Raw genomic sequence first — 27,458 nt, 5'->3', positions numbered from 1 at the left:
GTGGGGGGGGGGGGGGGGTTAAGGACAGGATGGTGGGAGATGCAGAGCTCAGGGAATCGAGAATGGTGCTGCTCTAGTTGTGAGCTACTTTGGAGTGCAAAGGGGGGCAGCTCATCCCATGGGGCTGGAGCTGCAATGCTCAGCCCCCATCAACTGGCAGTTCCTGGATGTAAGATTGTCTGGGCCCCTGACCAGCCAGTCTGTCTGAACCCATTCCTCCCCCTCCCCCAACCAGTGGCTCCTCCCAGGGAGGCAGGGCTGGACTCTCTGGCCCCAGCTGCCAGCTCCCCCTAGGGAGGACAACTGATCCTCCTAGGTGGCAGTGGCTTTGCTGCCCAATCCCCCGGCCAATGGCTCCTGGTGGGGAGGGACATCTGGCCCCCACAGCTGGCCAGCATGCCTGGCCCTTCAGGCGACTCCTTAGTGAGGCCAGCACTGTGCTGCCCAGCCCCGGGGGTGATCTTGCGGGGGCCACAGCAGTGAGTCTGGGAGATGGTAGAACTCTCCTTTGTCCCCATCCAGCACTGCGGCCAAAGGCTGGGAGGGGAGGAGTTTGGGGCAGGCGGTCCACGTAACCATCTGATGGCGGCAAGATGGTAAGGACTGGTTGACCCATCCTAGCACTGGATGTATTCCAGAGGCTTTTAAGCTGTCCGTTTATTACAGCTCTAAGAACCTGCATCAAGAACTTGGTGACTGAGGCATGTAATGTGCTTTCTTTAACAAATCTATGCGGAGCCTTTTCTTTTCATTAATAAACCTTTAGATGTTAGATTCTGAAGGATTGTCCCAGCGTGCTCTTGTGGGTAAGATCAGAGGTAGAAGTGGACCTGGGAATGTGGCAGGTCCTTTGGCATCGGTAGAACCTGTTTGGAGTTGGTGAGATTGGTTTTCATAACCTCTCCTCTGTATAAGAAGTCATGCTGGATGTGTCACAGGTAAAACTGGAGAGTCTAAGGGGTTTGCATGTGTAGCTTCTTGCTGGCCAGACTGGCAGCTGATGTGTTCTTTGTGACTGGTTTGGTGCATTACAGAGGAGGATCTCAATCCTGGGCTGCAAGTAGCCCTGGTTCTAAGCAGTTTGCCCTGATTTGACCCTCACAGCCGTGCTACTAGACTACTTGTTATATTACAGCCCCCTCTGGCTGGAGCTGCATCACCGTGAGCACAGGGAAACTCTGTCCCCACCGCTCCCATTGGCTGGGAATTGTGGCCAATAGGAGCTGCAGGGGGTGGTGTCTGCAGGTGAGCATAAGGCAGCATAGAGCCACCTGCCCCCCCACCAAACAGGAGCTGCCCCAGGTGAGCACCCTACATCCCAATCTCCTGTCCCAGCCCTGATCCCCCTCCATCACCCCAACTCCTGCCCAGACCCCATATCCCCTCCCTGACCTTATGGGTTCACTCCTACACTCCAAACCCCTTAGCCCCAGCCTGGAGCCCCCTCCTGCAACCCAAAGCCTTCACCTCAGCCCTGCCTGCTCCCCCAGCCAAAATTCTCTTAATCCTCAACCCTGAGCTCCCTCCCACACTCCAAATCCCACCACAGATCATCCACATGCAGAATGAGTTTTGTTATGTGCACAATAGTGTTGCACATCACCTCCATATTGGCGCACATAACAAAATTCATTCCATACATGGGCATAACATGTTAGAGGAAATACTGGTGACAACCTTCACAAATACGGCACAGGGGTATCCCAAAGCCCCAGTGGGAGCTGAAGCCATGCTGGCTGGGAGCCACACACAGCCCCAGCACTCTGCATGCTCATCTCCAGAGTGTCTGCATGCTGGCTGGGAGCCATACACAGTCCCAGCACTCTGCATGCTCATCTCCAGAGTGTCTGCACGCTGGCTGGGAGCCATACACAGTCCCAGCACTCAGGGCCGGATTAAGGGGGGGGGGGCTAGCCGGGCAGCTGCCTGGGGTGCCAACCTATGCAGGGCGCCTGATGGCAGCTGTAAGGGGTGCCGCGTGCCCAGGGGTGGGGCCGCACATGCATCACACGCCCACTGCTTGGGGCGCAGGAATGGCTTGAGCCAGCCCTGACAGCACTCTCCATGCTCACCTCCAGAGTGTCTGCACGCTAGCTGGGAGTCACATGAATCCCCAACGCTCTCCACCTGGATCCGTCTGTCTCGACTGCATATGAAATGCCATTCAACCTCTTCAGCCACTGGCCACCGCAGCCAGAGCCCCGGGATTGTCTGCACAAGGGGTAAAGTCCCCCGGCAATTGGTTAGGTTACAAGAAAAGAGAGGAAGCCCAGCTGAGCTGCTGAGAGCCTGAATTGGGGATATTTCCTCACCAGGTAGCCAATGATGTTGGAGATCCGGGACAATAACTGCACAGTTCCATGGAACAAGAAGACTGTTTGCAGAAGGGTCATTTACAGCGCTGTGTTGTCTGGCACAAATCCCATTGTTCCTCAGAACTAGGGACAAAGTGGGCGTGGTCGTATCTTTGATCAAACCAACTTCTGTTACTGCAAGAGATAAGTGTGCATGGGACTCATCACGCCTACCCTCACAGAGCCAACACACCCAGAAGTCTGTTCTCTGTCGCCAGGCCCTCACACACCGCAGACTGTGTTCTGAGGAAAACACACCCCAAGGCACGCAAAACCACCCTCAGCAAACAAGGGCTCCCCACCTGACACGTAGCTCATGTAGCTAAATATCCCTCAGAGAACCTGCTTCATCATGGGAAAAAATTCCTCCCATTGCACTTGTCACCTCCCATGCCCCCTTATGGGGCATCATTAAGCAGCTACAACCCACACACAATGGGTATCAGGTCCTGAAAGAAATCTTTCCCTTCTTCTTTTGTCCACAACCTCGCCAAGCTCATCATCAGAAGCAAACTCTCCTCAGGGCAGGACCCACCAGTAGCACCAGATCCAGCATGAACAACAGATACTAAACCGGCATGCCTAGCTCTACGGTTTGTTCACCGAACATGTGATGCATCACAACCAGCACGTTAAACACCCCAGTGGAAAAAACCCCAGGAAACTGACCAATTGCAGGCACGACAGCACCCCAGGGCGAGCACTTCACAATACAATCTCTCTATTGTTGACCTCTGAGTCCTGGTCTTCACAGGAAACCTACAAAATCACCTCCAATGGACCGGTCTGGGAACACAAATTCATTGCTTTGCGAGGAACCAAAAATCAGGGACTTAAGAAAGACTTTGGATTTATGGCTTATTCCAACAACCTGCAATTCAATAACCTCCTTTCCCTTACAACTGCAGAGGGGTGAATTGCTCTGTTCATATTGAATGGTTCCCTGCAACATGTTAACTCCTCATGCCCAACAAGCTGCCCCATCTTGCATTTAGCTGTAATGCTCAGACTGCCTTCCCTGAAGCTAAAGACTTCTGTGGAAGCTCCAAAACTTGTCCTCCTCCCCAATAGAAGGTGGTCAGGTAAAAGCTATTACCTCACCTTCCTTGTCTCTCTCATATCCTTGGACTGCTGTGTCTAAAACAACCGTACTAAGAACTAGACATTCGGCATGATAGGCCCAATTAGAGCTCTGAGAACCTAAGTCAGGGTATGTCTACAAAACAAAGTTAATTCGAACTAACAGACGTTAGTTCGAATTAACTTTGATAGGCGCTACACAGGCAAACCGCTAGTTCAAACTTAATTCGAACTAGAGGAGCGCTTAATTCAAACTAGGTAAACCTCATTCTACGAGGACTAATGCCTAGTTCGAATTAAGGGCTGTGTAGCCACTTAATTCGAACTAGTGGGAGGCTAGCCCTCCCCAGCTTTCCCTGGTGGCCACTCTGGGCACCACCAGGGAAACTCTTCTGCCCCCCTCAGGGACTTCTACTGGCCCCCATGGGAGTTTGATGAAGGCCCCGGTTGATAATGGTACTCCTGGAATCATAAGCAGTAATGGAAGTCATTACCAAAGTTTAAATTTAGGGATTTCAGCTCCAGCTACGCAATTAACACAACTGGAGTTGTGTCCCTTACTTCGAATTTCTGCATTCGTATAGACATGGCTTTAGTAAGTTACCTCGATCTGTCTGTTTTCACTTGCAATTACTTAAATCCCACTATTTGACACTTAATGAAAACACTAGTTTCATATCAAGCCCAGTGTAAATAATTGTTACCTGAGAAGGAACAACCACTGTGCATCTCCCTCTTTTATTGATAAAAAGGGAGAATTTATGAGCTTTCTCTGAATAAAACATTTATATGGAATGCAAAATATTTATTTGGGATTTGGGTCCCTTTTGAGGGCTAGTCTCTGTAATGGAGACCTCCCAGAGCTGAGCTGGTTTGTTGTGTGTTTCTCTGCTTGTGGGTTTTTACCCCACCTCTGTGCCTTGGCTGGGGAAGACCAGAACATTGGGGCCAGGAGGAGAGGGTGATTGGACGCCTCCAAAAGCAGGTGACCAGGCTCAGTGCAATGATCAACACACTGAGTGACAGGTCCAAGGAAAACCCTGTGATTCTACCTGTGATAGGGAGTTTCTCTGTAAATCGGCAGTGCTGGCTGCACAGACATCTGCCCTGCACAGGAAGAAACAACAGCTGTGGGGTGGGGATGTGACAAGCTCCGGATCCTAAGGGGAATTCCAGACTCTGCCCCTGGGACGGGATTGGCTGAGCACATTTCTCCTCCTGCCTCCCCTCAGGGATAAATCAGGTCCCTGCACTGCAGACTGGCATTGCCTGGGCGCAGGATTCGGGCAGAGCAGCCTCCCACCTCCCTTCTCAGCGTTCTGGTCACTCTGCAGGTGAAAAACATGGCGAAGCTGCAACTGTGGATCCTCATCCTTGCTGGCGTCTCAGGAGCCGTCACCCAGACAGGTAGGGGGAGAGCCATCCACACCAGGAAGCCAAGCCCTGGCTGGGCAGAGAATGACTCAGTTGAGCATGGGCCCCAGAGGGTAACTGAACGGCTGCCTCACACTACCAAGGAAACTGGATCCGGTTTGCATGTCCCACTTGCCCACCTCCTGCGGAGGAAAAACCAATCACAGCTTCTGCAGCCATAGCGCCCCATCATGATGACCCAAAGCCATCCTCACAGTAGTTCTGGGCACCTCTGCCCCCTCCCCTCCTGGGAGCTACTGAGGCCGGGATTACACCACTGGCTTGGTCCACTGCTTTCCCTTCCTGGGAAGAGCCAGAAGGGTGTGAAGATCCCCTTGAGCCACTCCCTGCCAGGGGAGGGGATTCCTCTGCAGCTGCATCCAGGTCTAGAGAGGGGGCTGCAGAGATCTAGGAGGAGCAAAAGTGGGGCAGGGCCTACAGTGAGAGGAGAGATTGGGGGACAGCGTTAATTACTGGTCAGGGAATGGGCAGGCCTGGGGGAAGCTGCAGGGGCCAAGTACAATTGGGAGAAGGGCTAGAATTGACTATGACCCGGAGACAAGGATGGCGGGGTGGGCAGACCAAAAACGCAGGATAACCGTTCTGCTAAAGAGGATGCACTTCATGGTTTCTGGTGTGTGGAGGTTGGCAGCCCTGCCTATGGCTGGGTGGTTTGCCTGAAGTTCCCCAGACTCTGTGTCCCCCCTCTGGTGTGTCTGGCCTCTTCACACCCTTTACACACTCCTCCCTTGGACACTGAGAGGCAGGACTAAGGATGTTAAAATGCAGCTAATTGACTAGTGGACTAGGTGATGGAATTTCCATGGATTAGTCAACTAGTAGATAGACAATTCTGCATTCTTCCTTTGCAATGTATTTCAAAGGAAGAATTGAGAACCCCGTGGACAGCCCAGGGTCAGCGGGAAGTCCTGCTGACTGTGGGCTGCATGCGGATGCCTTCTTTGAAATGCACAAGAGTCCCCGGCGGGGGCTCCTGTGCATTTCAAAGCCATGGTACCCGGGATCAGAGGGGGACTCAAAGTTCTCCGCTGACCACGGGATCCATGCTACACTGCATGCTGCTAGATGCCATCCCGGACTCCCTGCGGCATTTCCTGAGGAGCCCAGGGTCAGCTGGATTTCCCACAGCTGCCCCTTTGAATTGGGCAGATGCATGGATTAAAGGGACAGCTGCTGAATAACTGATGCATGGATCTGCTGTGTGTTGGCTGTCCCTTTGAACTATGCAACTGCACGATACTCCCCAGCTGACCCCGAGCTCCTAGCAGCATGCAGGGTAGCATGGAGCCTGGGTCAGAAGGGGACTCTAAGTCCTCCACTGATCCCGGGCACCATGGCTTTGAAATGCAGAAGATTCTTGTGCATTTCAAAGAAGGCACCTGCATGCAGCTTGGAGTCAGCAGGACTTCCCACTGGCCCCAGGCTGCATGCGGAGTTCACAATTCCTCCTTTGAAATGTACAAGAGCCCCAGCGGGGGATCTTGTACCTTTCAAAGGAGGAATGCGGAAGTGCTTATCAACTAGTTGACTAATCAACAACTAGTCAATTAACCACATTTTAACATCCTTACTCCAGCACTGAGCCTCATCCTGTACACAAACTGCCTCCTGGCACCCCGTCCCCCACCACAATCCTCTGCCCCAGCTCGGAGCTCCTTTCCGGACCCTGAACTCCTCATTTCTAATACCATCCCTGAGCCGACATCCCCGGCACAGAGTCTGTACCCTTTCCTATGCTCCAAACCCCTGTCCCAGTCTGGAGCCCCAGCCCACACGCTGAACCTTCAATCCCAGCCTGGAGCTCCCTTTTCTATCCCAAATGCTACAAGCCAAGCTCCACCCCAGATCCCACACATTGAGCCGAAGCCTTCCCGCCCTCCTCTAACCCAACCCCCAGCCTCAGCCTGGTAAAAATGAGTGAGGGTGGGGGAGAGTGAGCAATGGTGTGTGTGTGGGGGGGGGGGATGGAGTGAATGGGGGTGGGCCTTGGAAAAGGGGAGGGTATCTGGGAAAGGGCTGAGGCAGGAGAGGGGCAAGGGTGTTTCAGTTTTCTGCAATTAGATATTTGGGACTCCTGTCTGACAGAGCTGTGTACAGTCCTGGAGCTGGGAAGCAGGGGCAGGCCCAGGGCTGCAGTAGCTAGTCACTGGTGGTATGTCTACATTACCCCCGCTAGTTCGAACTAGCGGGGTAGTGTAGACATACCCTGGGGAACATAAGAAAGTTACATTAAGAAGAACCTGTCAGCATGATGAGATCTCAGCCGTTGCCTTTCACGTCCCCACACAGATATCGAAGGGCAGGTGTTTGTTTTTCCCAAGGAATCTGCTGATGCCCATGTGATCCTGAACATGAATCACAACGGTCCCCTGAAGAACTTCACCGTGTGTCTCAGATACTTTACAGACCTGACCCGACCCTACAGTCTCTTCTCCTATGCGACCAGAGCCAAGGACAACGAGATCCTCCTCTTCAAAGACAAACCTGGGGTGCTCTCGCTGACTGTTGGGGGGCAACAGGTGGTCTTCACGGTCCCAGAAAACACAGGCTCAAGCAGATGGTGGGAGCACGTCTGTGCCAGCTGGGAATCTGCCACTGGCATAGCCGAGCTCTGGGTGAACTGGAATCCCTTACCTAGGAAGGGGCTGCAGAAAGGCTACTCCATCAGCAACCAGGGTATGATTGTCCTGGGGCAGGACCAGGACTCCTTTGGGGGTGGGTTTGATGCCAAGCAGTCATTTGTAGGGGAACTCACTGACGTGTATATGTGGGACCTGGTCACTGTGATGTCTGATGTGCGCGCTGCCAGCGCTGATTCCCAGTTGCCACCCTCTGTCCTGAGCTGGGGCGCTTTGCAGTATCAGGTTAAGGGCTATGTGGTATTGAAACCCCTGCTGAGATAAAGACCCTATTGAAATGGAGCCTGGCCTTGGGAACCAGGGCCTGATCATCTGGGTGCAAACCCTACGGATGCATGGCAGAGATTAGCTATGCACATAGATCTGGGGCTTCTGAGCAAAAGCAGCATTAACCTCTACTCTTGTGACTCCTCCCCCCTGGTGCTTTTGTCATTTAGGTATTTCCTTCTGTCCAAAGTCTGGTCTGACTTTATATCCCAATAAATGGTCTGATTTGCTGCCCTGCAGCCTGTGGCATATTAAGAATCCCAGCATAGCCCCAGTAGGTGCAGTCTCAGAAAGGGAACCTGGTTTGTGTCCCATTCTGTCTGTGGGCTCTGAGAGTTCTAGGCTCCTAACGTGCAAAGGAGTCAGCTCTTCCTTGGGAGAACCAGCCCAGAACATCCTGATGAATATTAAACACCCTCACTGGTGTTTAACGACACAAACAGTCCTTGTTCCACAGCGAGATGGGACCCATGGGGTACAGCTTGGAGCTGGGGTAAGACTATGCCCCCTTAACACTTCAGCCCAAGCTGTCTCTCACAATGAACAAGCAGCAACCCCGTACGGGAACTCTTATCACTCAGTATGACGGCAGGTGTCACTCCAGACACAGATAGATCGCATGAATGCTGCCTGAGCCTCTCACAAGAAATCACACAGAGAAAGACCCCAGGAAATCTCCCAATCACCTGGCCAGGCAGCTCAGAACTGTGCTGTCTTGTCTGGCTCAGAAGCCTGACCAGTGTAAGTTCATTACCCTGCCTGTCCTTCCCTCAATGTGGAGAGGGCACACGCCCACCTTTGAACCGGAGTTCAGATTTCCCAAGTAATTCAATGAATCCACAGTTGTAGAGTTGAATCACAGGCTGAGCCATACCCCATTGTTAAAAAAAAAGGTGCTGGTATGTGCGGTGCGAGTACTCCCAGTGCTGGCTGGGGGCTGTGCCAGGGGACAGCGGTGTGGCGCGATTGCTCCCCCAAAAGGTACCAGTACGCTGTACCGGTGTGTACCACCACAAAAAAAGCACTGAGTAACACTCCTACGAGTGGATCACCACTGAACAGTACTGAGCACTGAAAGACCATCAAACTTAGAAGGTCTTTCAGTAACAACCACTCAGCACACAGTCGTAATTTCCAACACACACTCAAGCTTGGACTGATCGATGGGTTTTAGCAGCTCACGACCTTTCATATGCTATTTTATAGGGCAGGCTTTGTATGAAACAGACTAAAGCTCTTCGCAAGGGTGAATGTTGGGGCTCCAAGGTTCTGTGTGGAGGTACAGGGTGCCACGCCGAGCCTGTGCCAGGAATGCTCACTTTTTCTCTATAATCATGTCAAGTGCCGTGGCCTCCAAATTCCCTTTTTGGAGCCAGTCACACCTAGAATGCTGGTGCTGTTATTGGCAGTTACGGCTCAAGGAAGGGATCATGACGGAAGGGAAACAGTTGGCTCTGGATACCCTGCTGCAGTTTGGCTACAATCCAGGCACAGGTCAGTCGCCTTCCCTTCACACACTGCTCTGTATCTTTTGCCTTTATTTGAAGCCAACTGGACCAGTTGCAAAGCTGATTGAGGTTTGCACTGATTGGATAAGCAGAGGAGGCCGACAGATGCAACCAGAGATTTTCAGAAATGAGACATCTGGGAAGGGGGTAGCAGCCTTCTCAGATTGGAGCCTAGAGGTTACTGAGGCCTCAGCAGTCCTGGTGGCCATGGTCTGATGTTTTCTCTGGACCCTTGCTGTGATCTCCCTGGGTATGTCTACACTGCCACCCTAGTTCGAACTAGGGTGGCTAATATAGGCATTCAAACTTGCAAATGAAGCCCGGGATTAAAGCATGTTCCCGGGTGCCACCATTTTTAAATGCCCGGTAGTTCGAACTCTGTGCCCGCAGCTACACGCGGTATGGGCTAGGTAGTTCGCACTAAAGCCCCTAATTCGGACTACCGTTACTCCTTCTGCAATGATATTTTAATCCCGAGCTTCATTTGCAAGCTTGAATGACTACAATAGCCACCCTTGTTCGAACTAGGGTGGCTAGTGTAGACATACCCACTGATTCTTAAATTGTTCACCCTCTGGTCTGGGTGCAGGGAAAAAGCTCCCTAAAGTCTACAGGCAAATGGCTTCCACAAGGCAGAGGTGAGTTCTCACACAGGGCTCCCCAAAGAAATGACCAAAGGGGTCTGGCCAGCCATCAGCGTCCCATCCTCATGTCCAATCAGAGATGGGTTCTGGTCCCCCTTGATACAGATCTACTAATCCACTGTCTTGGCAATCACTCAGCCGAGCCTGGCCTTGGGAATCTCAGCTTTGGCTTTTTGTAGCCCAAAGTCCATGGACAAAAACTTTTGGGTTTTGCTCCTGCTTATTCCCATGGCATGTTTACATAGGAGTGTGGTTATGGGGGCCAGTGACTGTGATGGGGGGCACTGTCCTTCGGAGTTCCTCCCAGAGACTGGGAGTTGTGCTGTCATCTTTTCCCCACTTCTGGCATCACTTGTTGGCTGCTCACTTGGGGTATGTCTACACTACAAAGTTAGTTCGAACTAACAGACGTTATAGTTCGAACTAACTTTAATAGGCGCTACACTAGTGCTCCGCTAGTTCGAATTTAATTCTAACGGAGCGCTTAGTTCGAACTAGGTAACTCATTTTACGAGGATTAAGCCTAGTTCGAACTAGCTAGTTCGAATTAAGGGCTGTGTAGACCCTTAATTCGAACTAGTGGGAGGCTAAGGCTTCCCAGGTTTCCCAGGTGGCCACTCTGGCCAACACCAGGGAAACTGTATGCCCCCCTCCCGGCCCCGGACTCCTTAAAGGGGCACGGGCTGGCTACGGTGCCCATGCCAGGTGCAAGCCTGCCAGCACCCAGCCAGCAGACCCTGCACCTGGCACGGATCGAGCTAGCCACCCGATGCCCCCCAGCCCTCCCCCTCTTCCCGGGACCAGGCTGGCGGCTCCCGGGAGCTTGCCCGGGACCGCAAGAGGCGGGCACCCGCCTGGGCTAGTGCGGACATCGTGGACCTCGTCCACGATCTCCGCACTAGGCACAGGAAAGTGGCCATCTAGGGCAGGAGAGCTGCCAGCCTGGCCACCCAGGAGCAGGTGTGCATGAAAATCAAAGTGGTCCACTGAGACCCCCGACCCTGAGCCCTGAGCTTATAATGGCCGTCCTGGGTCAGACCAAAGGTCCATCTAGCCCAGTAGCCTGTCTGCCGACAGCGGCCAACCCTAGGGACCCTGGAGGGGATGGACCGGAGACAGTGACCAAGCCATTTGTCTCGTGCCATCCCTCTCCAGCCTTCCACAAACTTTGGGCAGGGACACCACTCCTACCCCCTGGCTAATAGCACTCCATGGACCCAACCTCCATGACTTGATCTCACTTCCCTTTAAACTCTGTTCTAGTTGTAGCCTTCACAGCCTCCTGCAGCAAGGAGTTCCACAGGTTGACTCTTTGCTTTGTGAAGAACAACTTTCTGTTACTAGTTTGAAGCCTGCTACCCATTCCTTTCCTTTGGTGTCCTCTAGTCCTTCTTTATGGGAACTAATGAAGAACTTTTCTGTATGCACCCTCTCCACCCGACTCCTGCTTTTAGAGACCTCTATCCTGCCCCCCCTCCGTCTCCTCTTTCCTAAGGTGAAAAGTCCCAGTCTCTTTAGCCTCTCTTCATATGGGACCTGTTCCCAACCCCTGATCATTTTAGTTGCCCTCCCCTCTCCCACCCTCTCTCTTCCCCTCTCCCACCTCCTTTTCCCAGTCTCCCCGAGTTTTGTTCAATAAAGAGAGATTCTATTTTTGACCACACTTTTTCTTTATTTCGTACATCAGGAAGGGGGGCTAGGGAGGGGTAAGTGGAAGGAGGTGAGGGAGGAGTCGGGTACGAGCCCCCGATGGGGAGGACTGGGCTGGCTCTGCGGGCTTCTGGGGGTGGAAGCTCTCCTGCAGCCCCCCGATTGCCCCCTCTCCCCAGATGGCAGCCTGCGGCAAGTGCAGCCGGTCTGATGGCCGAGTGCTGTGATGTGTCCAGTGTGGGTAGTCCGGGCACTCCAAGCCAGGACTGCTTTGTAAGCGGGGCACCCCTGAGAACTGTCTGTCCGGGGTGGGGGTCGGGTCCCTTTAAGCGCAGCCCTCGGCTAGCCTGAGACAGCATCTCCACGCTCTAAGTCCTCCTCTGATGCCCTGCCGGCACTGCTTCCGGCCATCCTTAAGCCTGGTTCAGGGTCCACTCTGTGTGGACATGCTAGTTCGAATTAGCAAAATGCTAATTCGAACTAGTTTTTTAGTCTAGTTCCGTTAGTTCGAATTAACGTTGTAGTGTAGACGTACCCTTACTTTAATTAGTTTGTTTTCACTTCACTTAAATCCCTCTTTTTATGCTTAATGAAAACATTTGGGGTATGTCTACACTATCACCCTAGTTCGAACTAGGGTGGTAATGTAGGCATACCACACTTGCAAATGAAGCCCGGGATTTGAATTTCCTGGGCTTCATTTGCATAAGCCGGCCGGCGCCATTTTTAAATGCCGGCTTGTTCGAACCCCGTGCCGCGCGGCTACACGCGGCACGGGCTAGATAGTTCGAACTAGCAAGCCATTCCGAACTATCTGTACGCCTCGTGGGGTTCGAACAAGCCGGCATTTAAAAATGGCGCCGGCCGGCTTATGCAAATGAAGCCCGGGAAATTCAAATCCCGGGCTTCATTTGCAAGTGCGGTATGCCTACATTACCCCACTAGTTCGAACTAGCGGGGTAGTGTAGACATACCCTTGTTTATTCTCAAATCCCATGTAAATAATTGTTACCTGAGAAGGAACAACCACTGTGCATCTCTCTCTTTCATTGACTGAGAGTGAACTTATGAGCTTTCTCTGTGTAAAACATTTATATAAAATAAGAAGGATTTAGGTCTCTTTTGAGGGCTGTACTCTTGGATTCTGGCAATTCTCTGTAGATGAACAGTCCCAGAGTTGAGCTGGTTTGGTATTTGTTATTTAGCTGGGGAATTGTTATCCCACCTCTTTCCCTTGTCTGGGGAAGACCAGAGCAGCTGGCCCAGCACAACACGGTGAAGGAGCACCCCAGAGAGTAGGTAGACAAGCTCAGTGACATGATCAGCACACTGGATGAGAACCCTGAGGGGACCCCTGTGATCCAACCTGTGATAGGGAGTGTGTCCGAAAATGGGAAGTGCTGGGTGCATAGACACATGCCCTGCACAGGAAGAAACAACAGCTGCGGGATTGTGACATGGCCACGAGATCCAAAGGGGAATTCCAGATTCCTCCCATGGAACGGGATTGGTTTAACATATTTTTCCTCTCACCTCCCCTCAGGGATAAATCATGTCCCCCCACCTGCAGACTGGCATTCCCTGGGTGCAGGATTCGGGCAGAGCAGCCTCCCACCTCCCTTCTCTGTGTTCTGGTCTCTCTGCAGGTGAAAAACATGGTGAAGCTGCAACTGTGGCTCCTCGTCTTCACTGGCCTCTCAGGAGCCATCGCCCAGACAGGTAGGAGCAGTGCTGGCGGCACCGGGGGACAAGACCTAGCTGGACAGAGAACACCCAGCTGAGCGTGGGCTCCAGAGGGTAACTAAATGTCTGTCTCACACTACCAAAGACACTGAAACCTGTGAGAAACACCCAGCCGTGGCTACAGCCTTGTCCCCAGTCTGCTGTGCTAGACCTCAGGGTGCGATGCACAGTCTGTTCCTAGGGGTGGCAGCAGCGCCCTGTCCAGGCCTGGTGGGGAGCATTGGTGGGGCTGTGTGCAGTGCGGGTGTGAGGGAGCCCTGTGCAAACACGTCTGGATGGGGAGCCCCAGGCTCGCAGCACGTCTAGGTCACCAAATCTGGCTCCTCTGTGCAGCGCCGCCAGCTCCTGCCATGTTCTCACAGACGGGATTGGTCGGGCTGGAGCCATTGGCCCATTACTCAAGATGCTCTAAAAAAATTGGAGCCCTCTGTTTGGCTGCGTGTCACACTTGTCCAACTCCTGAGGCAGACGAACCAATCACAGCTTCTGCAGCCAAAGCCATCCTCACAGTGGGGGAGGGAGGCAGGGAACAGGACCCAGCAGCTCAGGGCTCCTCTGTCCCCTCCCCTCCCCTCCCGAGAGTTACTAGGGGTGGGATTATACCTCTGTCCTGGTCCACTGCTGTACCTTCCGGAGAGGGGCCAGAGGGGTGTGAGGATCCCCTTGAGGCACCCCCAGCCTGCCAGGGGAGGGCATCCAGCTCTGCAGAGGGGGCTGAAGAGACCCAGGAGGAGCAAATATGGGGCGGGGCCTGCACTGAGAGGAGAGATTGGGGGACAGTGTTAATTACTGGGCAGGGGATGGGCAGGCCTGGGGGGAGCTGCTGGGGCCACGTAGAATTGGGAAAGGGGAAAGAATTGACTGTGACCCACACACAGGGATGGCAGGGTGGGCAGACCAAAAACGCAGGGTAACCCTTCTGCTAAAGCGCCTGATTTCGGGGCTGCAGTTCATAGTTTCTGGTGTGTAGCTGTTGGCAGTCCTGCCTATGCCTGGGGGGCTTTGAACGATGTTCCCCAGACTCTGAGTGTGTCCCTTGATGTGTCTGGCCTCTGCACGCCCTTTCCACACTCCTCCCTCTGCTAGTGAGGGGCAGGAAGTGAGCCCGGCTGGCTGCATAGATTCCAAGACTCAATCGCCCTGATTAGCACAGGAGAGACCTGCCCCAGACTAAGTTTGAGAGCAGAGCTCAGAGAAAACTTCCACTCTTGATTTGAACATGGCTGGCAACGGAGGCTCCACTATGACCCTCGGGTCTCTGCTCCCCATGAGTGTGTTTCTTATAAACACATCCTGTCCCCAGGCATCTGCTCCCGTAGCCAGGTGGGAGGAGGCTGCCCGTTAGATGCAGTTTTCCAGTTAGTTTCACCAAAAATACCGGAACCCCCCCCCCCCAAAAAAAGTGCCAGGAAAGTTTTCTGGAGCAAAAAAAAAAAAAAAAAAAAAAAGCTGGGCAGCTAAAATGCAGCAACCACTTCTTGAGAGATGTCTGAAGCACCTCTGGAGATTGTACCCACATCTAATTCCTACTCTTCAGCCTCCTGCCCCTCCCCTGAGTCCCCCTCCCTCACTCAACCTCCACCTCCTCCCAGAGCCTACAACCCTCCCACATTCTCAGATCCATAGGTCCAGCCCTGAGCCCCATCCTGTACATAAAAAATTGCCCCCTGGAGCTCACACCCCCTCTCTCACCAGAATCCCCTGCCCCAGCTCAGAACTCCTTTCTGGACCATGAACCCTTCATTTTTAAAACCTTCCCTGAGCTGACATCCCCAGCACAGAGCCCGTACACTCTCCTATGCTCCAACCCTCTGCTCTTGTCCGGAGCCCCCTCCCACGCTCTGAACTTTCAGTCTCAGCCTGGAGCTCCCTTCTGTATCCCAAATCCTTTATGCCCAGCCCCACCCCAGAGCCTGCACATTCAGCCAGAGCCTTCCTGTCTTCCTCTAACTCAACCCCCAGCCTCGGTCTGGTAAAAATGAGTGAGGGTGGGGGAGAGGGAGCAACAGTGTGTGGGGGCAGAGGTAGAGTGAATGGCGGTGTGCGTTGGAGAAGGGCTGAGGCAGGGGCAGGAAAAGGGTGTTCAGTTTTCTGCAATTAGAAATTTGGGAATCCCGTCTTACAGAGCTGAGTACAGTCCCAGGGCTGGGAAGCAGGCGGAGGCCCAGGGCTGGAGTATCTAGCTGCTGGGGAACATTAGAAAGTTGCATTAATAAGAACCTGTTGGCATGATGAGATCTCAGCCGTTGCCTTTCATGTCCCCACACAGATCTCGAAGGACAAGTCTTTGTTTTTCCCAAGGAATCTGCTGATGCCCACGTGATCTTGAACATGAATCACAACGGTCCCCTGCAGAACTTCACTGTGTGTCTCAGATACTTCACGGACCTGACCCGGCCCTACAGCCTCTTCTCCTATGCGACCAAAGCCAAGGACAATGAGATCCACCTCTTCAAAGATGAACCTGGGGTGCTCTTGCTGGTTGTTGGGGGGAAATGGGTGGACTTTAAATTCCCAGAAAATACAGGCACCAGCAGAGGCTGGAAGCACATCTGTGCCAGCTGGGAATCTGCCACAGGTATAGCTGAGGTCTGGGTGAATGGCAATCCCTTACCTAGGAAGGGGCTGCAGAAAGGCTACTCTGTCAGCAACCAGGGTATGATTGTCCTGGGGCAGGACCAGGACTCCTTTGGGGGTGGGTTTGATGCCTCGCAGTCATTTGTAGGGGAACTTACTGATGTGTGTATGTGGGACCTGGCCACCGCGAGGGATGCTGTGCGGGCTGCCAGCGCTGATTCGCAGTTGCCACCCTCTGTCCTGAGCTGGGGTGCTCTGCAGTATCAGATTAAGGGCTATGTGGTATTGAAACCCCTGCTGAGATAAGGGCCCTATTGAAATGCAGCCTGGCCTTAGGAACCGGTGTCTGACCATCTAACTCCAGACCCCAGGGGTGCACAGCAGAGAATGGCTATGAACATAAGTCTGTGGCTTCTGAGCAAAACTAGCATTAACCTCTACTCTTGTGATTCCTCCCCCTGGTGCCTGTTTCATTTGGGTATTTCCCTGTGTCCAAATCCTGGTCTGACTTTGTGTCCCAATAAATGAACTGATTTGCTGCCGTGCAGCCTGTGGCATATTGAGAATCCCAGCACAGCCTCAGTCGGTGCAATCTGAGGCTCTGTCTAGACTGCAGGCTTCTTTCGGATGACTCTTTTTTGGGAAGGGACCTTCCAAAAAAAGTCTTCTGAAAGAGAGCATCCACATGGAAAAGCGCACCGAAAAAGTGATCTGCTTTTTCGAAAGATAGGGTCCACACTAAAGAGACGCTATCTTGCATTTCAGCTGTGATTACTGTGGACGGAGTGGACACCAGGGCACCTGTGCTTTTTCTTCTTTCCTCTTCTTTCGAAAGAACTCCCTGTGATGTGCCGGGCTGCGTCTGGGCATTGCTGAGGGTGTCAGCTCAGAGCAAATTACTCAAAACCAGGGCTACGTACATCCTTCAAGTGGAGTCATGTCCCAAAATAGGCCACAAATCAGTCACACAAAGCGCTTCAGCTGCCAATCTGGGCAGCAGAAAGCCTCAGGAGCGAAGCCCTGGTTAGCAGGAAGCCCTCCAACACCTCAGCTGCCCTGTGCCACAAGCAGCCCCGGGCCCAACACACAATTGAGGGGTTATAAAACCCGATCTGATCAACTCTAAACAGATGCTACTCATGTACTTCCCGGCTCTCTGTCCCTAGCAAGGATGCATCTGGAATCAGGAGCAAGATTGAAGACAAGATGGAGATGCCCTCATGGCACTTTTATATCCCTGGTGTCTCCCAAGCTGGAGCTGGTCACATGATCAAGTGACCTCTCTGTGATTCACATGCCAGCAGCCATGAAGTACTGGCTAGTCTGCAGGTTTCCAGACACATTCCTCGGGTGTGTATTGGCCACTCAGAGAGCCATTGTCCATGTAGCAGGGCTAGTTAGCACAGCCATTCACTGAACAACCCTTCCTCACAATACGCAGTCCAGGCCCATTGCGCCCTCCCAAACAGAGAACATTTACAGTACCAGAACAGAGCCCCTATTCATAACTTCACATACAAACATCACACAAGTACATGAGTAGCAGACATAGACTCGGCAGAGTACAAGCTTTCATTTGACACCTCACATGGCCCGCTCTGTACAGACTTTGGGGTAAACATCATCCATGGGTGCAACAGTGCTCTGTCTGCTCATTTAAAATCCAATAACGTGACACTCCCTCTTCCCCGTCTTTCAGAAAAAGGCTCTTCCTCGTAGAAAGAGGAATACCAATGCTGGAAAAATCCCTCCGTTCTTTTGATTTACTTTCAGAAGAACGCTATTGTAATATGAACATAAACTCTAGTGTAGACATATTCTCAGAAAGGGAACCTGGCTTGTGTCCTGTCTCTTCAATGGGCTCTGAGAGTTCAAGGCTCCTAATGTTCAAAGGAGTCAGCTGTTCCTTGGAAGAACGAACCCAGAAGATCCTGATCAATATTGAACACCCTCACTGGTGTTTAACGATAGAAGTGGGGCGGGGCCTGAACTGAGAGGAGAGGTTGGGCGACAGTGTTAATTACTGGGCAGAGGATGGGCAGGCCTGGGGGAGCTGCAGGGACCAAGTAGAATTGGGAGAGGAGATAAAATTGACTGTGACCCAGTCAGGGATGGCAGGTGGGGCAGACTGAAAACGCAGGGTAACCCCTTCCGCTAAAGGTGCCTGATTTTGCAGTTCATAGTCTCTGGTATGTGGAAGTTGGCAGCCATGCCTGTGGTTGGGGGCTTTGGACAACATTCCCTCGACACTGTGTGTCCCCCCCTGGTGTGTCTGGCCTCTCCACAGCCTTTCCACACTCCTCCCTTTGCTAGCGAGGGGCAGGACGTGAGCCACGCTGGGTTTATGGAGTCCAAGACTCCATCTCCCCGATTTGCACAGGAGAGACCTGCCCCATGCTAATTTTGACAGCAGAGGGTTGAGAAAAGCTTCCATTCTTGTTTTAAACAAGGCCAGCAATGGAGGCTCCACTATGAGCCTTGGGTGTCTGTTCCCCATGAGTGTGTTTCTGATAAACATGCCCCTTCCCCTGGGGCATCTACTTTAGCTGCCGAGTGAGAGGAGGCTGTCTGTGAGATGCAGTGGCCGGGGGAAAGGCTGAGGGGAGCAGGGCTTTGGGGAGAAGCAACACTGGGATGTGGCAGGCCTGGCCTTTGACCCAGGGGCCTATGAGGGTGAGGAAGGGGAGACCTGGGCCACACCTCCTGACTTAAACTGGTGCTGTGGGCTGGGACAGAGCAGCTTCGGCTGAGTTAAGTGTGGGCCCACATCTAACCCAGCAAGAGCTGCACCCAAAGATTTCCCCTGTCAGTCGGGCTGCTAGGCATCCAGTTTTCGATCAGGACACCCGGGTGACCCTGGTGACTCTGGCTAACACTGCCAACCAGCCGGTTAAGTGATCTGTCTGCAGCAGGGAAGCAGCCAGCATGTCTAGCTCATAGGCAGAGCGGCTGCCATGTGGCTCCGTGTGCTGCCCCCACCTGCAGGCACCACCCCGAATGCCAGTACCGGAGCTTCCAGTGGCCTGGACCCACAGCCACTGGGTCTGACAGAGGTGGGGCCTGCAGGCCGGGGCAGCACACGGAGCTACCTGGCTACACTTCTGCCTAGAGGCTGGAGGGAGAAGATTCCACTTCTTGGGAGATGTCTGAGGTAAGAACCTCTGAAGCCTGGACCCCCAATCCTCTCCTACTCCTCAATCTCCTGCTGCAGCCTGCTACCCTCCAACATTCTGAACCCCTCAGCTCCAGTCCAGAGCCCCGTCCTCAGTGTTTCTATATCGTATTGCCAACCTTTCCAAGGCCAGCACTAAAAATTTCCCAAATCTGATGAAAAATTCCCAGATTATTTTTTGTGTGTTATAAAGGCTATTTTATGTATAGTTAATTCATTGGTTTTATTACTTTTATTTTGATATATATATAATTATTAACTCAAAATATATGACAATAATTTTGATGATTACATGATGCACCCTATAATTAAAAATATAATTTTATTAAAGCTGAGCTTTTCAGCCAAAAATACTTATTTGTTATATATCCAAATATCCTTAATTACTTCATGGATGGTATTTCATAAAATGAAAGAATAATAAAACATTTTAATTATTGTACTCCTGCAAGATAAAATCAGTACAGTATAGACTTCAGTATACATTTCAGCTATATATGATAAATAAAGGAACTCGTCAAATATAAAACATTTTCATTTCATATAAAATGAATAGAATATTTAATACATAATACTGAACTTTCACAATGAGTTTTACTCATCAGATGAGTCATGACTTGACTCCTCACTAGAAATGTCATCACCAACATTAATATATTTATTAGTCTGACCACCAGTTTATTAGTCTTACCACCAATATTCGTAAATATTTTTATTATGTAAACTTAAATACTTCTTCATAATTACAAAACTAGAACATTTCTTTTTTTTTACTTTAAAAGCTGATCTGACAATTACACTAGAATTAAGTGTTTTAGTTTTCATACTATTCCTTTTCTTAGTTTTAATGTCTATAACCATTGAAAAATTTTTCTCACATTCTGCATTTGAATGTGGCAATGCTAAAACCTTTTGAGCTAATTTACAAATGTTTGACAACAAACATTTTCCAGAAAAATCTTTCATTTTAGAAATGTCATGCCACATTTAATCAATAGGCTTATTCTTTAAACATTCAGTTTGAGTTGATTCTAAAGAAAATGGCAAGGCTCTGGGTTCACTCTGAGCAGAGTTCACATCTATCTTAAATATTGCACAAAGTTTTGTGATTTTTTTTCTTTATCTACATCAACATCAAGACACTTTTTAGAATCTAGAAATCCAACCTCTGAGAAAACAACTGAGTCAAGTGGCAGCCTGCACTTCATTTCTTGACAACAAGTGATGTAATAATGCTGAATTACTTTTCTTAAATTCATAGCTTTGATAAAATTAGAGGAGTGTGATACATTAACTTTCGTTAATTCACCTTTTAGGAAATGTGGTTTTAAGTAATTTGTTGCAATTACTTTGAAAAGTTTCACTGACTCTGGTTTAATGCAATGAATGAGTGGAGATTTGCTTTGAAAGAGAGCATTAAATTTGTTCATGTCATCCAAAACATATTTAAAAAATAGTAGGTATGCTTTAAGTTCTGGATTACACATTGCATCATATATTTCTTTTGCTTTTGGACTTTTTTGATCAATACACTCAAGGGCTGTGTCTAGACTGGCAAGTTTTTCCACAAAATCATCTGATTTTGCAGAAAAACTTGCCAGCTGTCTACACTGGCCGCTTGAATTTCCACAAGAACACTGACGATCTCATGTAAGATCGTCAGTGTTCTTGCAGAAATACTATGCTGCTCCCGTTCAGGCAAAAGTCTTTTTCCGAAAGACTTTTGCGCAAAAGGGCCAGTGTAGACATCATAGTACTGTTTTCCGCAAAAAAGCCCCGATCGCAAAAATGGGGCTTTTTTGCGGAAAACCGCATCTAGATTGGCCACGGACGCTTTTCCGCAAAAAGTGCTTTTGCAGAAAAGCATCCTGCCAATCTAGACATGCTTTTCCGTTAAAAGCATTTCCGGAAAATCATGCCAGTGTAGATGTAGCCAAGTTGTATATAGTTAATCAGGGCTTTCCTCGACACTAATATTCTATTTACACAAGGGTGAACAGCTAACCACCTTGTTTGACTTGGTTTTAACATAGATAACTTTACATGGAGAAAATACTCAACCATCTCCTCAATTTCTTCATTCTTTTTAACACTGTAACAAAAAACAGGACTACGTAGCACTTTAAAGACTAACAAGGTGGTTTATTAGGTGATGTGCTTTCGTGGGCCAGACCCATTTCCTCAGAGGAAGTGGGTCTGGCCCACGAAAGCTCATCACCTAATAAACCATCTTGTTAGTCTTTAAAGCGCTACATAGTCCTGTTTTTTGTTTCAGCTACACCAGACTAACATGGCTACATTTCTATCACTTTTTAACACTGTGTGCTGGATAGCTAGTGATATTTGTTATAAACTGCTCTACAAAATCAGGCAAAACTGTAGAAGCTGATCTTGATATCAGGGCTAATGTATGGCAAATACATCTCAGCAAAATAACATTTGGAACATCCTCTCATGTCTACACTGCCACCCTCGTTTGACAGGGTGGCAGTATAGACATACCCTAAATTTAGAGAAAAAGGAATTCTTTGCTCCTATCATCAAATTTGCACCATCACAAGCAACACCCAAAATATTATACAATGAGATATTTTTTTTAACATTGACTCCTTGAATTTAGTATAAATGCCTTCTGCTGTACAATTTTTAGCATCAAGTTCAATGAGTTCTAATAATTGACAGGTAACTTTACCATTAGTTGGCTTTATGTACTGTACAACAAGTGCAAGATATTTCTTGCCAGAGGTAGACTAATCTACAAATACACAAAAGTCATTTTCTTTTAACATTTCAACAAGTTCCTCAGTTTCAGTTTTAGCCAAAACATTGTTAATGATAGCTGTACACTTGTCTTTTTTCAATGTAACTGCCTCAGCAATTTTTCAATCAGGAAAACAATTTTGCACTAACTCAGTAAAATGCTCTACAGATTGAACGCAGACATTGTGCTCTGCAAAGTAAGAAGTAATTCTTATTTCAGCAGTTTTAACTTGTTCTTCAAATTTTTGAGCTTTATTAACATCAGACATTTGCTCACTAAACATACGATCAATTTTTTGTGTTAGCTAATGTCTCTAAATTTTGCTTGCGTTTTTTACCATAAGCATGCTTGTGTAAATCATCTGTACCAGCTTGAATTTTTACATCACAATACTTACAATGAGCTAAATAATCACTACCATCTACTTTTTCAAGTCAGCCTTTGTATTTACCATCCAGCAGCCATGAATCTTGGAATCTTTTCTTGAAATTTGATGCTTTTTCTTTAGGAGGCAGTTCACCATGAGCCTTCAGTACTTTGTCTGGAATGCCATCCTTTTTTCTTCTTTTCTCTTGTGTGCTATCTTTGTCTCCGCAATTTCTTTTCCTTTTATCACTTGTCTTGCTGTTATCTTTATTCATTTTTTTAAATGCAAGTATAAAACATGAAAAGACGTTTAAAACAAAATATGATTATTAGAAAAATATATGTATAATTTTTATGTAAATCAGAAGCAGAGTACAAAATATTTACCTAAAGCAAGAGTGAATATTTTAAATATTAGAAGGAAGATGCCGTCACATGGGACACAAAAATTCCAACCTCATGATGGTCCAAGTTCTAATCTCTTTGGGTATGTCTACACTACAAAGTTAGTTCGAACTAACGGATGTTAGTTCAAACTAACTTTCATAGGCGCTACACTAGCGCTCCGTTAGTTCGAACTTAATTCGAACTAACGGAGCGCTTAGTTCGAACTAGGAAAACCTCATTTTACGAGGATTAAGCCTAGTTCGAACTAGCTAGTTCGAATTAAGGGCTGTGTAGACCCTTAATTCGAACTAGTGGGAGGCTAGCCCTCCCCAGGTTTCCCTGGTGGCCACTCTGGCCAACACCAGGGAAACTCATCTGCCCCCCTCCCGGCCCCGGACCCCTTAAAGGGGCACGGGCTGGCTACGGTGCCTGTGCCAGGTGCAAGCCTGCCAGCACCCAGCCAGCAGACCCTGCACCTGGCACGGCTCGAGCCACCCACCCGATGCCCCCCAGCCCTCCCCCTCTTCCCAGGACCAGGCTGGCGGCTCCCGGGACCTTGCCCGGGACCGCAAGAGGCGGGCACCCGCCTGGGCTAATGCGGACATTGTGGACCTTGTCCACGATCTCCGCACTAGGCACAGGAAAGTGGCCGGCTAGGGCAGGAGAGCTGCCAGCCTGGCCACCCAGGACCAGGTGTGCATGAAAATCAAGGGGGGCCACTGAGACCCCGACCCTGAGCCCTGAGCTTACAATGGCCATACTGGGTGAGACCAAAGGTCCATCTAGACCAGTAGCCTGTCTGCCGACAGCGGCCAACACTAGGGACACTGGAGGGGATGGACCAAAGACAGTGACCAAGCCATTTGTCTTGTGCCATCCCTCTCCAGCCTTCCACAAACCTTGGGCAGGGACACCACTCCTACCCCCTGGCTAATAGCACTCCATGGACCCAACCTCCATGACTTGATCTCACTTCCCTTTAAACTCTGTTCTAGTTGTAGCCTTCACAGCCTCCTGCAGCAAGGAGTTCCACAGGTTGACTCTTTGCTTTGTGAAGAAGAACTTTCTGTTACTAGTTTGAAGCCTGCTTTCCATTCCTTTCCTTTGGTGTCCTCTAGTCCTTCTTTATGGGAACTAATGAAGCACCGTAAGCACTGTATGCACCGTCTCCACCCAACTCCTGCTTTTAGAGACCTCTATCCTGTCCCCCCTCCGTCTCCTCTTTTCTAAGCTGAAAAGTCCCAGTCTCTTTAGCCTCTCTTCATATGGGACCTGTTCCCAACCCCTGATCATTGTAGTTGCCCTCCCCTCTCCCAGCCTCTCTCTTCCCCTCTCCCACCTCCTTTTCCCAGTCTCCCCCAGTTTTGTTCAATAAAGACAGATTCCATTTTTGAACACAATTGTCCTTTATTTTGTACATCAAGAAGAGGGGCTAGGGAAGGGTAAGTGGAAGGAGGTGAGGGAGGAATGGGGCATGAGCCCCCGATGGGGAGGACTGGGCTGGCTCTGTGGGCTTTTGGGGTGGAAGCTCTCCTGCAGCCCCCCAATTTCCCCCTCTCCCCAGATGGCAGTCTGCGGCAAGTGCAGTCGGTCTGATGGCCGAGTGCTGTGATGTGCCCAGTGTGCCCACCCTGTATATAAAAAATTGTGCCCTGGAGCCCACTCTCCTTCCCTCAACACAATCCCCTGCCCCAGCTCAGAGCTCCATTCTGGACTATGAACCCCTCATTTTTAATACTATCCCCGAGCCGAGATCCCCGGCACAGAGTCCATACCCCCTCCTATGCTCCAGTCCTTTGCCCCAGACTGGAGCCTCCTTCATGCTCTGAATTTTCAGTCCAAGCCTGGAGCTCCCTTTGGTACCACAAATCCCTCATGACCAGCCCCACCTCAGAGCCCGCACATACAGCCAGAGCCTTCCTGCCCTTCCGCATCCCAGCCCCCTGCCTCGGCCTGGTGAAAATGAGTGAGGGTGGGGAAGATTGAGCAACGGTGTATGTGAGGAGGATGAATTCTTGGAGAAGGGCTGAGGCAGGGGCAGGGGCAGGGGCAGGGGCAGGGGCAGGGGCAGGGCAAGGGTATTTCTGTTTTCTGCAATAAGAAATTTGGAAATCCTGTCTGACAGTGCTGTGTACAGTCTGGGGCTGGGAAGCAGGACGAGGCCCAGAGCTGGAGTACATGAGGCATAAAGGATCTGCCATCAAAGGGTTCTGGGGTCGGCAAACAGCTGATCGGCACAGCACGGCGGCCATTTTGATCTCGTCCTGCCTCATCTACATGGCTCCATTGATGGAGCCATGTAGTCTACACACACCCAAACAGTCCCCATTCCACAGCAAGATGGATCCATTGGGTACAACTTGGAACTGGGCTACGACTTATGCCCCCTTAAATTTTCACACCGAGCTGTCTCTCACAATGCACGTACAACAACCCCCTATGGGAGCTCATATCCCTCAGGCCGTGTCCAGACTCAGGGGTTTTTTCAGGAAAAGTAGCCTTTTCCCGAAAAAACTTCCCTTGCGTCCAGACTCAAGCCGCGTTCTTTTGAAATTATTTCGAAAGAACGCGGCTTTTCTTTCGATGGCGGTAAACCTCGTTTCACGAGGAAGAACGCCTTCCTTCGAAAGTTCCTCTTTCGAAGGAAGGCGTTCTTCAATGTAAAGAGGCCGTCTTCGAAAGAGAGCATCCAGACTCACTGGGTGCTCTCTTTCGAAAAAGCGGATTTCTCTTTCGAAAGATCCGCCTGCAGTCTAGACGCGATCTTTCGAAAGAGGCTCTTTCGAAAGATGCTTTCGAAAGAGCCTCTTTCGAAAGAAGCCTGCAGTCTAGACATAGCCTCAGTATGACAGCAGGTGACACTCCAGACACCACTAGATCGAATGAATGCTCCCTGAGCCTCTTACAAATCACACAGAGAAAGATCCCAGTAAATCTCCCAACCGCATAGCCTGGCACCTCAGAACTGTGCTGTTTTGTCCTGCTCAGAAGCCTGACCAGTGTAACTTCATTACCCTGCCTGTCCTTCCCTCAGTGTGGAGAGGGCACTCACCCACCTTTGAACCTGAGCTCAGATTTCCCAAAAACTTCAATCAAAACTCAGCTGTAGAGTTGAGTCACAGGCTGAGCCCTACCCTGTTGTGGGCGGCTTTCTTACAGCACTCTCAAACTCTGGTTTCCAAATCCCCTGCTGAGTAATGGTCACCTGACACCAGTGCTTTTTTTGTAAAAATAAAGCTGCCGGAACGTGCAGCGTGAGTGCTCCAGAGGCTGGCTGGGGGCTGTGCCAGAGGAAAGCATCGCAGTGTGAGTGCTCCCCCAAAAAGGTGCCGGTACGCCGTACAAAAAAAGCACTGCCTAAAACTCCTGCGAGTGCATCGCCACTGAGCAGTAGAGACTCTCAAGCTTAGAAGGTCTTTCAGTAATAACCACACTGCATACAATCATAACTTCAAACACATACTCATGCTTGAACTGACCGATGGATTTTAGTAGCTCACAACCTTTGATATGCAATTTTCAGGGCAAGCTTTGTCTGAAATAGACCATAACTCTATGACAAGGGTGAATATTGGGGATCCAGGGTACTGCATGGAAGTACTAGGTGCCATGCCGAGTCTGTGCCAGAAGTGCCCCCTTTCTCTCCATAAAATCCCTGAGCCTGGCACCAAGTCCCGTTTTGGGGCCTGTCAGACCTAGAATGCTGGTGGGTAGTTACCGCTCATGGAAGGGATTGTAAAGGAAGGGAAATGGTTGGCTCTGGATACCCTGCTGCAGTTTAGCTACAATCCAGGCACAGGTCAGTTGCTTTTCCTTCCACACACTGCTCTGTAGCCTTTGCCTTTATTTGAAGCCAACTAGTGTAGGACACGGGATTGGCTTTGGCCGTTACAACCTGAGTTCAACAAAGTTCTCTCTGATTGCCTTAGCTCCAGAGCCTATAGGGACACATGGAGCCACAGGCAAGTCACATCGACCATCACAAGAACAAGCTCCGTTGTCTTGTATCAATTGTATTAAAGTTACCAACAAAGCTACAAAAGTCCCAACTCCTAGATAGATCCATGCCCCACATCGAACCAATGTGGAAAAATCCCTGTGATATTATACTTTGTATTAAGATCTTGTCCTTTTAGATATATCTTTAAGTGTTCTTATAGAATCTCTGTAACATTTCTCCTAAAGCTTTGTATTAAGATATATAGATCTCATAAGAAAAAATGTCTTTCGAGCTCTCCCCTTTCCTTGATTGTCCTGTTGAAATGAATGAGGTGTGAATGGAGACGGAAAGGGGAGCACCTCCAGCAGCAGTTGCAAGGGTGGAGAAGGTCTGGGAGCCAGACCCAAGACAATACCTGTAAAGTGAGCTCATTAGGAAGACTGGACAGACAGACGCATTGGGAGTCCAGCAGCAAGTGCCTGCCCTTGGAAGAACTCTCTTTGAAGCGTGATAGAGATGTAGCCGTGTTAGACTGGGGTAGCTGAAGCAAAATGCAGGACAATGTCGCACTTTAAAGACTAACAAGATGGTTTATTAGATGATGAGCTTTCGTGGGCCAGACCCACTTTTTGATCTGAGGAAGTGAGTCTGGCCCACAAAAGCTCATCATCTAATAAACCATCTTGTTAGTCTTTAAAGTGCTACATTGTCCTGCATTTCTCTTTGAAGCAGCATTAAGAAAGGTGAGGTGATGACTAATTGGCTGCATGAGAGGGATAAATAGGAGGCATCTTGCAGAGGAACCCCAGGTTTTCGTCTTGTTAACATGGGAGCATCGATCCGGATTGGCAGAAGCCCAGCTCCACCCCCTCCCCCATCTAACTCACCTGGCCAGTGCGGTTAGAGGGAGCAACTTTTGGTAACAACAAGATGGAG

At 50.1% G+C, this 27,458-nt stretch overlaps 2 protein-coding genes across 3 annotated transcripts; both read left to right on the top strand.

Annotated features, from left to right (window-relative positions):
* Positions 1-4,714: 4,714 nt before the first annotated feature.
* LOC102457504 (mucosal pentraxin-like) lies at positions 4,715-8,005 on the top strand. The gene is made up of 2 exons (XM_075907968.1): positions 4,715-4,841; positions 7,158-8,005. The coding sequence occupies exons 1-2, from the start codon at positions 4,778-4,780 to the stop codon at positions 7,769-7,771; spliced, it is 678 nt and encodes a 225-aa protein (XP_075764083.1). The 5' UTR covers positions 4,715-4,777; the 3' UTR covers positions 7,772-8,005.
* A 5,134-nt stretch (positions 8,006-13,139) lies between these two features.
* Positions 13,140-19,734, top strand: LOC102457250 (mucosal pentraxin-like). Of its 2 annotated transcripts, none has more exons than XM_006115238.3 (2): positions 13,140-13,295; positions 15,589-19,734. In XM_006115238.3, exons 1-2 carry the CDS (start codon positions 13,232-13,234, stop codon positions 16,200-16,202), a joined length of 678 nt encoding a protein of 225 aa, XP_006115300.2. In that variant the 5' UTR covers positions 13,140-13,231; the 3' UTR covers positions 16,203-19,734. The 2 variants fall into 2 exon arrangements, with proteins under 2 accessions (XP_006115300.2, XP_025036572.2); XM_025180787.2 differs by having other exon boundaries at positions 13,157-13,295; positions 15,621-19,734.
* The last annotated feature ends 7,724 nt before the right edge of the window (positions 19,735-27,458 follow it).

This window comes from Pelodiscus sinensis, chromosome 24 (assembly GCF_049634645.1).
Source record: "Pelodiscus sinensis isolate JC-2024 chromosome 24, ASM4963464v1, whole genome shotgun sequence".
NCBI classification, from domain to species: Eukaryota; Metazoa; Chordata; order Testudines; family Trionychidae; genus Pelodiscus; species Pelodiscus sinensis.
This window is presented reverse-complemented; position numbering and strand designations above follow the sequence as displayed.

Excerpts from the sequence above, each read along its gene's own strand:
- LOC102457250 (XM_006115238.3), top strand. The coding sequence starts at position 13,232 with ATGGTGAAGCTGCAACTGTGGCTCCTCGTCTTCACTGGCCTCTCAGGA. Across the intron at positions 13,296-15,588 it reads AGGAGCCATCGCCCAGACAG|ATCTCGAAGGACAAGTCTTT; the intron begins GTAGGAGCAGTG and ends GTCCCCACACAG.
- LOC102457504 (XM_075907968.1), top strand. The coding sequence starts at position 4,778 with ATGGCGAAGCTGCAACTGTGGATCCTCATCCTTGCTGGCGTCTCAGGA. Across the intron at positions 4,842-7,157 it reads AGGAGCCGTCACCCAGACAG|ATATCGAAGGGCAGGTGTTT; the intron begins GTAGGGGGAGAG and ends GTCCCCACACAG.